Source organism: Neofelis nebulosa, chromosome 9 (genome assembly GCF_028018385.1).
Source record: "Neofelis nebulosa isolate mNeoNeb1 chromosome 9, mNeoNeb1.pri, whole genome shotgun sequence".
Lineage (NCBI taxonomy): Eukaryota > Metazoa > Chordata > Mammalia > Carnivora > Felidae > Neofelis > Neofelis nebulosa.
This window is the reverse complement of record NC_080790.1, coordinates 78,409,149-78,421,598: the sequence shown is the minus strand read 5'-3', so window position 1 is coordinate 78,421,598 and position 12,450 is coordinate 78,409,149. Positions and strand designations below refer to the sequence as shown.

At 59.0% G+C, this 12,450-nt stretch overlaps 1 protein-coding gene across 3 annotated transcripts; it reads left to right on the top strand.

Annotated features, from left to right (window-relative positions):
- The first annotated feature begins 582 nt into the window (after positions 1-582).
- SEMA4C (semaphorin 4C) lies at positions 583-12,073 on the top strand. Of its 3 annotated transcripts, none has more exons than XM_058684331.1 (15): positions 583-1,986; positions 4,514-4,659; positions 6,117-6,265; positions 6,643-6,705; positions 6,879-6,977; positions 7,080-7,176; positions 7,299-7,415; positions 7,521-7,672; positions 7,756-7,931; positions 8,249-8,393; positions 8,485-8,707; positions 8,842-8,954; positions 9,869-10,026; positions 10,116-10,186; positions 10,312-12,073. In XM_058684331.1, the coding sequence occupies exons 2-15, from the start codon at positions 4,551-4,553 to the stop codon at positions 11,139-11,141; spliced, it is 2,502 nt and encodes an 833-aa protein (XP_058540314.1). In that variant the 5' UTR covers positions 583-1,986; positions 4,514-4,550; the 3' UTR covers positions 11,142-12,073. The 3 variants fall into 3 exon arrangements, with proteins under 3 accessions (XP_058540314.1, XP_058540312.1, XP_058540311.1); XM_058684329.1 differs by lacking the exon at positions 583-1,986 and adding an exon at positions 2,122-2,470; XM_058684328.1 differs by lacking the exon at positions 583-1,986 and adding an exon at positions 2,122-2,470 and having other exon boundaries at positions 4,511-4,659.
- Positions 12,074-12,450: the final 377 nt, after the last annotated feature.

Here is a 12,450-nt window from a genome sequence, read left to right as displayed (position 1 = left end):
TTGGCCACAAGCAGGTGAGCAGGAGGGTCTGTCAAGGCCAAGGCCTGAAGGGTGGGTGGGTTCCTTAAAAAGAATATGCCAGACAGGCCCTAGGGAGACAGGATAGGCACAGGAGCCTTTTCTTTTTTTTTTTTTTTTTTTTTTTTTTTAGTGTATTTTTTTTTTCTTAATTTAAAACCCAGGAATCCTCATTTTTGACCAGTTGTGCTTTTATTAATAAGTATGAATCATGAGCAAGTAGTCATGCAGGAAACTTTATCCTCTGCCCACCCACCCACAGAAAAGGCTAGTGCTGGAAATGAACAGAACACAGCAGGAAATGAGTGAAGGTAGAAGAGGGGAGCGGGGGAGCTGCAGCTTTATCTTTGAGGAGCATTTGGGAGGGAAGGGCTCCCAGAGTCTGTTAGCAGGAACAGAAAAGCCTGCCATAAGGCACAGAAGACTGTCCCTGCCAGTGAAACCAAACCACCTTTTGAAACTTTCCACTGGGGCCATTTTGCAGGTGGAGCCAGGTGCTCCAGTCTCTGCCTGGTGGGGGTGGGAGTGGAGGTGAGGAAAAACAGCAGGGAATACACTGGGGCTTAAAAGTTGTCTGGATACACTCTGACTTGGTGGAAAGACAGAATTGGGAATCCCGAGACCTGATTTGACATTATGACCTTGCTAATTATCAACGTGACTTTAAGCAGGTTAACCCTTCTAAGACTCCTTTTATCTATACAATCGGAGAAACAATACCTACCTTTTAAAGAGTGGCCATGAGGATGATGTGAGGAAATGTATGTGAAGGCAGATTGCAAAGTCTAAAGCACAGAACAAATGTAAGGTGTATTTGCATATCAGTTTACTTCCACTTACAAATAGACCCAGGGTCTAACCTGGATGAGTCCTACACACCTTCCTCCCTGCCAGCTGAAGCACAGCGCCTTCCCTGCCCACCCCATGCTAATTGTTAACTGGCTTGCCCTCTATCTTCAGCCATCTCCAAGATCACAGCTTTTTTTCTGGTGGAAAGGAGCTGTGAAATGTGGCTTTGGCCAGTGCGGGAGAAGGGGCCTTTATGTGTACCAGCAAAGACCCGATTGTTACTGAATCCAAACTGGGCTGCTTTTCCCAATTATCTCCACTACTCTTCTGGTCTCCACTTTCAGATGCCAAGTTTTAACTCAGAACAAAAGCTCCTGTCGGGACTGATTTATAATCCAGATCTGCTGACGGGGCCCTAGTGTTCCTCCCCTCCAGGACTGCACCCACTTAAAGTTACCACCAGAGCCTCGGGGCTCCAGACTCTACCTCTGTCATTTGCCCTTAGCCAAGAGGAGGCATCTGTGTCTGGGTGCTGGTGGGCCGGCCTCCCTGGAGTTTGTCCACCTGCTCAGCTCCGAGAACCAGCTGGCAAGGTCCACCCCAGCACGGAGGCCAGAGCTACAAGTGACTTCTAGGAGCCACTGTGGGCAGAGGCAGGCTGTTCTAAAGGTGGTGGTTGGTTCTCCAGCGCGGCTCCCCTCAGCCGCTTTCATCTGAAAACCAGGGCTCATGTCACTTGTTATTCAGTCACCCAGTGGCATCAGAAGGAGTCATTTCTTGGGGGTAGGCTCTGTGCAACAGGAGTGGAGGGTTGTCTTCACCGGGAGCTGGGTAAGGGTGCTGCTGCCCCTCTGTGTGGAGCATGAAAAACAAGGGGCAGACTCGCTGGAGATGAGTGGGTCATCCTGGCTGGTAAGACCCGTTCCAGTCTGACTGCGGGGGCCAGTGGGCGTTGGGGCCAAGAAACGAAGTAGAACTGGGGGGGCAAAAGAGAGACCACTTAGGTCCGCCCCGAAGAGGAGCCTCGGTTTCTCCTGCACCCCTCCCTCGGATACTCGCTGCGAGGTGGCTTGCTCGCGTTCGTTCCTGTAACTGCAGCGTGGGGAGCCCCTCAACCCCATTCCTGACTCCGGCCGCCCAGTCCGCAGTTGGCCTTAGGGGACACTTCAGAAAGACCGGGTGAGTCCGATCCCCCTAAGGCAATGCCCGGAGTCCCTCCCCCGCCCCACCTCCCGGCGCGGTGGCGCAGTCCGCGACTTCGAGGCGCTGGGCGGCAGCGCGCGGGGAGGGTCGGGGGTCGGAGCCCGCGGGCGGGGAGGTGGGAGACCGGCGGGTCGCGGCGGGTCTCAGCCCCCTCCGGGGCAGGCCTTAGCGTCCCGCCCCCGGTCTCCGCTCGACCCCCTCCCACCCCGCCTGACGTCAGGGGGTAGGGGGCGGAGAGCGGCGGCAGCTCTGGAGAAAGAGCCGGCGCCCGGCGCGGTGGCGCGGGGAGCCCGAGCCCAGGGGCGCCGAGCCGAACCGGGACCGAGGGGCGGTGGCAGAGGGGACAGCGGAGGAGGGCGGGCGGGCGCGCGCAGGCGGGCGGTGGCGCGCGGGTAGGGGCGGACCGTGATCCAAGCCCAACGCGAGGGCGGCGCCCAGGGATTCAAGCCGCGAAGAAGAGGTGAGTGAGGCCAGGGTAGCGCGGGGCGGGAGCGCCAGGGCTCCGGGGCCGCCGCTTTGTCCCCCGACTCGGTCAGGGGCTGCCGCACGCGCGAGGGACTGAGTCTGGGGGCGCAGGGAGGGGTAGCAGCGGGGACAGCTGTCCGTCCGAGATCCTTCCTGCGCCCCCCGCGGGCTGCCAGGCGGGGGCTCGGGAGCCGGGCGAGCAGTGCCCGCAGCCATAGCGTCCGGAGGCGCAGACTGGTCAGGGGGAGCGGGGCTGATGGGACCGGGGGTCCCCCTTGCTGTCAGGTCGGCAGTCAGGATCCTCTCCAGGCCCCCGAGCTGCCCCCTGCTCCCCCACCCCCGACGGAAAGTTTGGGGCGGGCTTGGACTGAGGCCGATGTTGTGGGATCGGATTTCCCTGCCGCGGCCCCCCGCCCGCCCGCCTGCTCAGACTGAGGAGGCGGGTTGTCCTGGAAAGCCAAGCTCCCGACCCGAGCCGGGCCGCACAGTCCCCGGCAGGAGCGCTCACCCTGCAGCCGCGGAAGCCCTGTTCGTGCCACCCGTGGTCCGGGTGGGCGAGTGTGGGGGGCGCACCGCCTGGGCCCCGCGCTCCTCCAGCCCCCACCCAGCCGTGCCCCTGCTTCCCCGCCCTGGGAAGAGCTGGGGGTGGGGGAACCAGTGTGCTGGCCGATTCTCCGAGCGCGCCGCGGGGTCTGGCCCTCGCCTAGGGTGAGGGGCCGAGGGAAGGCTGGGGGTGTGTTGGGGGGACGGAGGAGGGAGAGGTGAACGTATCCCCAGCCCCCCGCCCTTCCAGTGCTGGGATACTGGGCCGACAGGGGGCGTCCGCAGGCCGGGCTCGCCACGCTCCCAGCGCCGCCGCTTTGTTTGCGTTCAAATCCCGGGAGCTGGGGGAGGGGAGAATCCGGGGGGGGGGGGGGGCGGTGGTGGTGATCAAGGACGAGGTCTTGGCGGGTACCCTTTGTTTTGGGGTGAGCAGGTCCCCAGATTCTGTGTCTCTGTACCTGGCACTGGAGGGCTAGGGCAGTAGAAATTAATCCAGATGGCTTGCCCAGGCTGGGGTCCCGGGGGCGCAATCCCTGAGTTGGGAAGGTTTGTCAGATCCTGGGGGAGCGCAGCAGGCGCCTGTCCTGCACCGGGCGTCCCCCGCGGTCGAAGAGGAACCCCTCTCGCGCTCCCCACCCACCCCTCGTCTCCCCCCGCCCCCGCCTGAGAGCGTCGTGGGGAGATCCCTGATTAGACTGGAGCCGGCTCTGTTGTCCCGCCACCTCTCAGCCCGAGGGTTAGTGTCTCTTAGGAGGCTGTGCGAGGAACAGGATGAGGCCCGGGTCATTTCCACGCCCATCCCACCCACTTCCTGCCTCCCTTCTTGGGCAACAAAGGGGCCTCGGGAAGCTGGGCCCCTTCGGCTCCCGGCCCCACTTCGGCCTGCTGATGTGGAACCGGTGTTTGGGGCTCTGCCTGGCTATTGTCTGCGCTGGGGGAGGGGAGAGGCTGGGGCCGGGACCCTCTCACGCCTGCTGCATTAAGTCTCCCTCCTTGGGGGGCTTCTGCCACCGCCCACCCACCGTATGCCCCTTCACCCTGCCAAGGGGTTTGCGTGCCAGGAGTACATCTTGGGGCTGGCTGGAGCCCTAGTGGGGGCAGGTCCTGCTTCCAGAGGTTATTTTAAGAAATCCTCAAATCTGTCAGGCCTGAGTGTGGGGGAGGGGGGCCCCCTTTTTATTTTCTCAAACAACTTCCTGTTGAGAGGGAGTGGGTGAGAGCCTGGAGGCTAGAGAAGGCTTCTTGGAGTGTCCATTCCTCCAGCTGATTCAGCTCCTCTCCTCCCCTCTGGGGGACCCCAGCACCTTCCAAACCTGTGGGGGCTGGACCCAGGTGTGGGAGGGGACTAGGTCTTTGCTCCGAGGACTGGGCAAGTGGGGAATCCAGGGGCCTCCTGGGAAAGCCTGTCACTGCCTCCCCGGCATGGGCTTGTGTGGGCCCCCTTCCGGTCTGTTTTCTCTGGCTATGATTCTGACCCTTTCTTTTCCCCCAGCAGGGCAGCTGGCCTGGAGCTTAGAGCCGGGGCGTTTGCCATGGCCCCACACTGGGCTGTCTGGCTGCTGGCAGTGGGGCTGTGGGGCCTGGGCATTGGGGCTGAGGTGTGGTGGAACCTGGTGCCCCGGAAGACGGTATCTTCTGGGGGTGAGTGCCTAAAGTCCTGAGGAGGAAGGCCAGGAGGGACTACTCGGGGGAGAAGAGCAACTGCTTCTAGATCATGCCAGCTTTATTCTGTTATTGGGCTCAAAACCCACCAATGTATCGGACACAGCTTTCTAAGAAATGTGAGTGAGTGACCCCAGGGACCCAGAACTGGGAGTCCTGGGATATCTCTCCTTCAGACAGGACCTGTCTGGTCCTGTTATGCAAGAAGAGAGACCATTCTCTATCACTCTTCCATGCTTTACTTCTGGAACTAGCGCTTACACTGAGAGCTCACAGAGACAAAACTGAGCCAGGACAGGCATAAAGCAAAGAGTGTCACCCCCTTCCCCAAAGTCTTTCTAGTTCTCTGCCCCCAGGAGCCCCCTTATCAACCCTAATAGACCCCCTCTGCTGCCCTGACACTTGTGCCCTCTGGTGGCCCTGGATGTGTTTATGCATGTGCTCATGGGGGGACAGCAGACTTGACAGTCCTTTGAGCACACACACCTGTAGTAAGAGATGATGTCAGGTGTTTGTATCATCACTGTGCTCTGGGGACCTGGGATGAGCTCACCTCCCACAGGCTCCACTCGGGTGCTAATGAAGCCCTCCCTTGCCAGCCTGTGTCTGGCTCAAAAGACTAAGACTGGTTTAGGGGGACCCTGAGGACAGGTCAGCAGCTATTTTGGGGGTTGATGTAGGAATCCTGTGACTATATTCATACTGTAGTACTTTGCATGGTGAATGACAACGAGGCTTCCCAGCCCCAAGGCTTCAGTTTCTGTCTGTGGTCCCCAGCTTCTGGTTTCCCTTGACCACCCTGGCTTGACCTCCTAGCCCCAACTAAGTCTTCCTGTCATCCCTGTTTGTCCCAGCAGCCAGTTGCTCTCGTTTTTCTGGCAGCCTGGATTTAGGTCCTGCTGGAGTGAAGAGTTTCCAAAGGCAAGGAGTGATTACAACTTCTGTACCTACTGCTCTACTGGATCAGGGGCCAGGGCCTGGCCAGACCCTGATGTGGGTAGCAGGCAGTGAAAAAGGAAGCAGTAGTAGAGGAAGCTGGGAGAGGGAAGAGCCCAGCTCAGCAGCCAGAGGTGCTGCTGACCCTGAGAGTAAGGGCCATCAGTCTGATGGCTTCCTCTGGCCGGAAGCTGTGGCTGAGATATCTTTCCTTCCTCCTTACCAGCCCAGATTTGCCTCCTCCCAGGCTGGGAAAGGCCAGGGAGGCTTGGGTGGAGCTGTTAGAGCCAAAAGGCTATTAAAGAAGGCCCTTTATTGCCAGTCAGGGTGCTTGGCTGGCATCTGCTTGTGGGGTGCTGGCTGCAGTGTGGGAACAGGGGTGATTGGGCCCAGGAGACCACTGTAGAGAGGAAGGCTAATTCTGGGGGGAGGGGGATGCCTGGAGCTCCAGGAAGGCCTTCCCATTCACCACCCTGCTCACTACCCCCTTGTCCCTGCAGAGTTGGCCACAGTAGTGCGGCGGTTCTCCCAAACGGGCATCCAGGACTTCCTGACATTGACCCTGACTGAGCAGACAGGACTTCTGTATGTGGGGGCCCGGGAGGCCCTGTTTGCCTTCAGCGTGGAGGCGCTGGAGCTGCAAGGAGCGGTGAGAGGTGGGGGGTGGGGTGGGGGGCGGAATGGGGATGGTTGGGAGCGGGAGGCACACAGGAGTGATGAGAGTGGCAGGGCCCAAAGGGGGGCTTTGCTTGATCAAGCTGTCCCCTCAACCCTGCTGCCCCTATGCTGTTCTCCCCTGTGGAAATCTTGCTCAGTGTCCAGGTCCACCCTCCTGGCAGAGTGGGCATGCTGCTTTCCCCCACCTGCAGCTTTGGGACGGGTTGGGGCTTCTGTCCTCTTCTTCTGTCCCAAAGAATGGGGTCTGTGTGTCCTCACTTGGTGTCCCCATGTGGCTGCCACAGGCCATGCTTGTGGCACATGCTCAGTGTGTACCTGGGATGTTGATGTGCCCCCTCCTCTTCCTAGATCTCGTGGGAGGCACCAGCTGAGAAGAAGGCCGAGTGTATCCAGAAAGGGAAGAGTAACCAGGTGAGTGCTCAGGATACCACCAGGAAAGCCAGGGCCCCTGATACCGGCCAGGCCTCGCGGTGCATGCTGACTACCCCACCCCCACCCTCTCCCTTGGTCCCAGACCCATTCTTGGTTTTTGTGTGCCAAGTGCCAGGTCCTCATACTTTAACTGGGTGCTTTTCTCTCCCCAGACGGAGTGTTTCAACTTTATCCGCTTCCTGCAGCCCTACAACACATCCCACCTGTACGTCTGTGGTACCTATGCCTTCCAGCCCAAATGTACCTACATCGTGAGTGCTGTTTTCTCCTTTCAGTCCCCTTCCTTGCCCTTCTCTGGACTCCCTCCCGGGCACTTCTGCATCTCCTCCTCCTCGTCTCTTCCCTACCCCTAGGACATGCTTACCTTCACTTTGGAGCGTGGAGAGTTTGAGGATGGGAAGGGGAAATGTCCCTATGACCCAGCCAAGGGCCACACTGGCCTCCTTGTGGGTGAGTGGCTGTCCCCGCTGCAGGCTGGGGAGTCCCCCAGAACTTGTTCTCGCTTTGGGGCCGTGTGTCCCGAATGTGTCTTCACGTCACTTCTGGTCTACCTGATCATGTGTCTCCCATAGATGGCGAGCTGTACTCGGCCACACTCAACAACTTCCTAGGTACAGAGCCTGTTATCCTGCGCAACATGGGGCCTCACCATTCCATGAAGACAGAATACCTGGCTTTCTGGCTCAATGGTGAGCCTGGAGGAACTGGCGTGCGGACAGGGGGAGCCATGGGTGGGGGGCCCTGCGAGGGTCCCAGGACCCCCTCCCCTGCTAACCCTTCTCTCTTTCCTGTAGAACCTCATTTTGTAGGCTCTGCCTACATACCAGAGAGTGTGGGCAGCTTCACAGGGGACGACGACAAGGTCTACTTCTTCTTCAGTGAGCGGGCAGTGGAGTATGATTGCTATGCGGAACAGGTGGTGGCTCGGGTAGCCCGAGTCTGCAAGGTACGGAGTCCTGCAGTGGCGAGCCCTGGGAGCCCTGCCGGCTTGGCAGGACTGACTGGCAGTGTCCCCTTGCCATCTGCCAGGGCGACATGGGGGGTGCACGGACCCTGCAGAGGAAGTGGACCACGTTCCTGAAGGCGAGGCTGGTGTGCTCTGCCCCCGACTGGCAGCTGTACTTCAACCAACTGCAGGCACTGCACACCCTGCAGGATGCCTCTTGGCACAACACCACCTTCTTTGGGGTTTTTCGTGCACGATGGTGAGTTGGCCAGGAATCCTTAGGGGTGGGAGGAAGGGATCTGTGGGTTAGGGATGGTTGATGAGTACAGTCTTCTGGGTGAAGTCCAAGTGGTCAGTTGACCGGAAGCCAAGGAAGATGTTGGGCATCTGCCCCTTTTCAAAGCCTCCCTGGGGGAGATGCACAGTGCCCTGCCCCCAGTGGTATATTAAAGCTGGCAACAACATTGCACACGCCCACGACTGCTTTGTGCCAGTCCCTGTCTTCCTGGTACTTGCCATGAGCTGGAGTAAAGTGGGCACCATGCCTGACTCGGGGTCCCTCCCTTGTCCTCACAGGGGCGATGTGGACCTGTCAGCAGTCTGCGAGTACCAGTTGGAAGAGATCCAGAGGGTATTTGAGGGTCCCTACAAGGAGTACCGTGAGCAAGCCCAGAAGTGGGGCCGCTATACTGACCCAGTACCCAGCCCACGGCCAGGCTCGGTGAGTCCTCCAGAGCAGGGATGGGCTCCTGCCCTCAGCCGCAGTACCATTCCCACATGCTGACAGCTCTCCCCCCTTCACTCCTCCCCAGTGCATCAACAACTGGCACCGACGCCATGGCTATACCAGTTCTCTAGAGCTGCCTGATAACACCCTCAACTTCATCAAGAAGCACCCACTGATGGAGGAGCAAGTAGGGCCTCGGTGGGGCCGGCCCTTGCTTGTGAAGAAGGACACCAACTTCACCCACCTGGTGGCTGACCGGGTTACAGGACTTGATGGAGCCACCTATACAGTGCTGTTCATTGGCACAGGTAGGCACGTGGCTATGTGGGCATGGCTACTGGAGGCTGGAAGAAGGCCTGTGTGCCTGGGGCAAGGAGATCTGGAGATGCCCCAGGGGCCCCGTGTCCTTTCATTTACGCCTGTCCTCCCTCAACCCCCACAGGAGACGGCTGGCTGCTTAAGGCTGTGAGCCTGGGGCCCTGGGTCCACCTGATCGAGGAGCTACAGGTGTTTGACCAGGAGCCTGTGGAAAGCTTGGTCCTATCCCGGAGCAAGGTAGTAATCAGGCCCCACCCACCTGTCCCTACACCTTCCCTAGTCCTTTGCTTGGCCAGTACAGGGGTGGGGAGGCACTCGAGCACACCTCACTTAGCTTGGGCAAGTTCCAGGAAACGAGTGCTCACGGAATCTGTGCTCCGCGGGCGTTATATATAGCCAGGTCCCCACGGGGCTGTGTTCCCAGCATTGGGCCTTGGCAGCTGCTCTCCACGCTTCCTTCAGACCCCTTGAGGTTGTATGCAGCCTCTTCTCTGATGGTGCCACTGTTGGTCGGGCCTCTTGGACTGCATTTGTTATGATGCGCTCATGATGCTTTCCTACTGGCTGCCAGTTGCCCTCCAGTCCCAACCCGTTCACCATTTCCCCAAAGTGCTACCCTCCCCTTCTGGTCTGTTTGTGACACCCCTGAACTTTCATATGCTTGCCTTTGACCAACTATCGTGGCTCAAATTGTTCTCCAGAACATGGAATAATGGCAGAAAGAAAGTCTGTAGTTGAAGAAACACACAGATTGGCAGTCACCATTCAAAGAGAGGAAAACACCTTACGCTATGCTCGTGCTATTGTGAAGGCTGACAGGCCTAGCGGAAAACACACTTCCTGAACTATTTATACTGTACTGGAGTGTGTGTGCGTGTGTGTGTGTGCGTGTGTGTGATTATATTCCTCAGCCTCATGGTTCTGCTGTTCCTATCTAAGAAGGTCACATCTATAAGGTGCTTAGGATTGTGTATGGCTTGTAATAAGCCCGCTGCGTGTTCTCTGGTCCTTCGATTCCTCTCCTCAGACTTCAGCACTGCCCTCTTCCTGCTTTGGCTCCTTTTGCCCCTTTGCTCTCATGTAGCAGTCCAAGCTGCCCCTGGGCCATGTCCTGGCCTGGCTGACTGTCCTGTGCCTCGCTTCTCTTGCAGAAGCTTCTCTTTGCAGGCTCCCGCTCTCAGCTGGTTCAGCTGCCCCTGGCTGACTGCATGAAGTACCGCTCTTGCGCAGACTGCGTCCTCGCTCGGGACCCCTACTGTGCCTGGAGTGTCAACACCAGCCGCTGTGTGACCGTGGGTGGCCACCCTGGGTGAGTGGGTCTCTGTACATGCTAGGACCAGGGATGAAGGGCAGGGTGGTTGGAGTCAGGATGCCCATAGACCCTGCTTCCCCCACCAGGTCCTTGCTGATCCAGCACGTGACAGTCTCAGACACCTCAGGCATTTGTAACCTCCGTGGCAATAAGAAAGGTGAGCTGTCTTTTCTGTCCCTCTCCCAGTAGGACGGGCCCTAGGCCAGAGCTGGAATGTCTGCATCTCCCCGTGGCCCTGAGTTTCCTGTGCTAACTCTGCTTTCTCTTTCTCTACTGCTGCAGTCAGGCTCACACCCAAAAACATCACCGTGGTGGCAGGCACAGACCTGGTGCTGCCCTGCCGCCTCTCTTCCAATTTGGCCCATGCCCGCTGGACCTTTGGGGGCCGGGACCTGCCTGCCGAACAGCCTGGCTCCTTCCTCTATGATGCCCGCCTACAGGCCCTGGTTGTGATGGCTGCCCAGCCCCGCCACGCCGGGGCCTACCACTGCTTTTCAGAGGAGCAGGGGGCGCGGCTGGCTGCTGAAGGCTACCTGGTGGCTGTGGTGGCGGGTCCATCGGTGACCCTGGAGGCCCGGGCACCCTTGGAAAACCTGGGGCTGGTGTGGCTGGCTGTGGTGGCCCTGGGGGCCGTGTGCCTGGTACTGCTGCTGCTTGTTTTGTCCCTGCGCCGGCGGCTGCGGGAGGAACTGGAGAAAGGTGCCAAGGCGGCGGAGAGGACCCTGGTGTACCCTCTGGAGCTGCCCAAGGAGCCTGCCAGCCCCCCGTTCAGGCCTGGCCCCGAGGCCGATGAGAAACTCTGGGATCCTGTTGGCTACTACTACTCGGACGGCTCCCTCAAGATTGTGCCTGGACACGCTCGCTGCCAGCCCGGGGGCGGGCCCCCTTCTCCACCTCCAGGCATCCCCGGCCAGCCCCTGCCTTCTCCGACCCGGCTTCACCTGGGGGGCGGGCGGAACTCAAATGCCAATGGCTACGTCCGCTTACAGCTGGGAGGGGAGGACCGCGGCGGGCTTGGGCACCCGCTGCCAGAGCTCGCTGATGAACTGAGGCGCAAACTGCAGCAGCGCCAGCCGCTGCCGGACTCCAATCCTGAGGAGTCCTCAGTATGAGGGGCCCCCACCGCTTCACAGGGGCAGCGTGGGAGGTGCAGCTCCTACTTTTGCACAGGCATCAGCTACCTCAGGGACATGGCGCGGGCACCTGCTCGGCCTGGGACAGACCCTGCCCAGCACCCGTCCGGCCATGAGGACCTGCTCTGCTCAGCACGGGCACTGCCACTTGGTGTGGCTCACCAGGGCACCAGCCTCGCAGAAGGCATCTTCCTCCTCTCTGTGAGGGGCTGTGAATCACGGACACATGGGACCCCAGCAGCCAAAACTTTTCAAGGCAGAAGTTGGAGATGTGGCTGTGTTTGTATCTATATGTACATGTATGTGGGTGTGTGCATGTGTGTGTGTGTGTGTGACATAGTCTTTCTGTTTCTGTGTGTGTGCCTGTATGTGTGTGTGTGATAGTCTTCCTTTTTCTGTCAAGTCTTCCCTTGGCCTGGGGGTCCTCCTGGTGAGTCATTGGAGCTATGAAGGGGAAGGGGTTGTATCACTTTGCCTCTCCTACCCCCACCTGTCCCAGTGTGGGGCAGCGATGTACATATGGGGGTGGGCTGGGCAGGGTGCTGTGCTCCTTTTGGGGGGTCCAGGGCTCTGGGGTGGGCCTGGTCCTGCTCCTAGGGCTGTGAATGTTTTCAGGGTGGGGGGAGGGAGATGGATTCTCCTGTGTGTTTGGGGCAAGGGTGGGAGGGGCCTCCCACTTGGCCCTGGGGTTCAGTGGTATTTTATACATGTCCTCCCGTATGGGGCTGGGAAAGGTTGTGTGGGGGGGGAGGGGGAGGGAGGAGAGAGGGTGGGCATGCTGTGGATATTGCATATCCTCTCCCAGCCCTAGGAGGAGGGCTCCTAACAGTGTAACTTATTGTGTCCCCGCGTATTTATTTGTTGTAAATATTTGAGTATTTTTATATTGACAAATAAAATTGAGAAAACAATGTTACTGTGGTAGGGATAAGACATTTGGGCTAAAACATTCTGGGCTGGACGAACCTCACCTCCCTATAGTTCTGGGTCAGCTGCCCCTAATATTGTCTCTACCCTCCTGCCTGTGCCCCTCTCCAGTCGGGGAATAGCCCAGGCGCCAGTGTTTTCCCACAGTGGTAGCTGTGAGGCTGGGAACCAGACCAGAGCCACAGCCTCTTCAAGCCAGCTTTGGCTTCTGGCCAAAGGGAGAAGTTAGGGCACTGGGAGGCAGGGAGAGTGGGGAGGGGCTTGGTTTCCCAGAACTCTGGGAAGGGGAAGTGGGAGTGAGGGGTAAAAGGAGGGGAACTTCTTAGAAAGAGCTTAAGGTTGTATGGACTGGCTTGTGTGA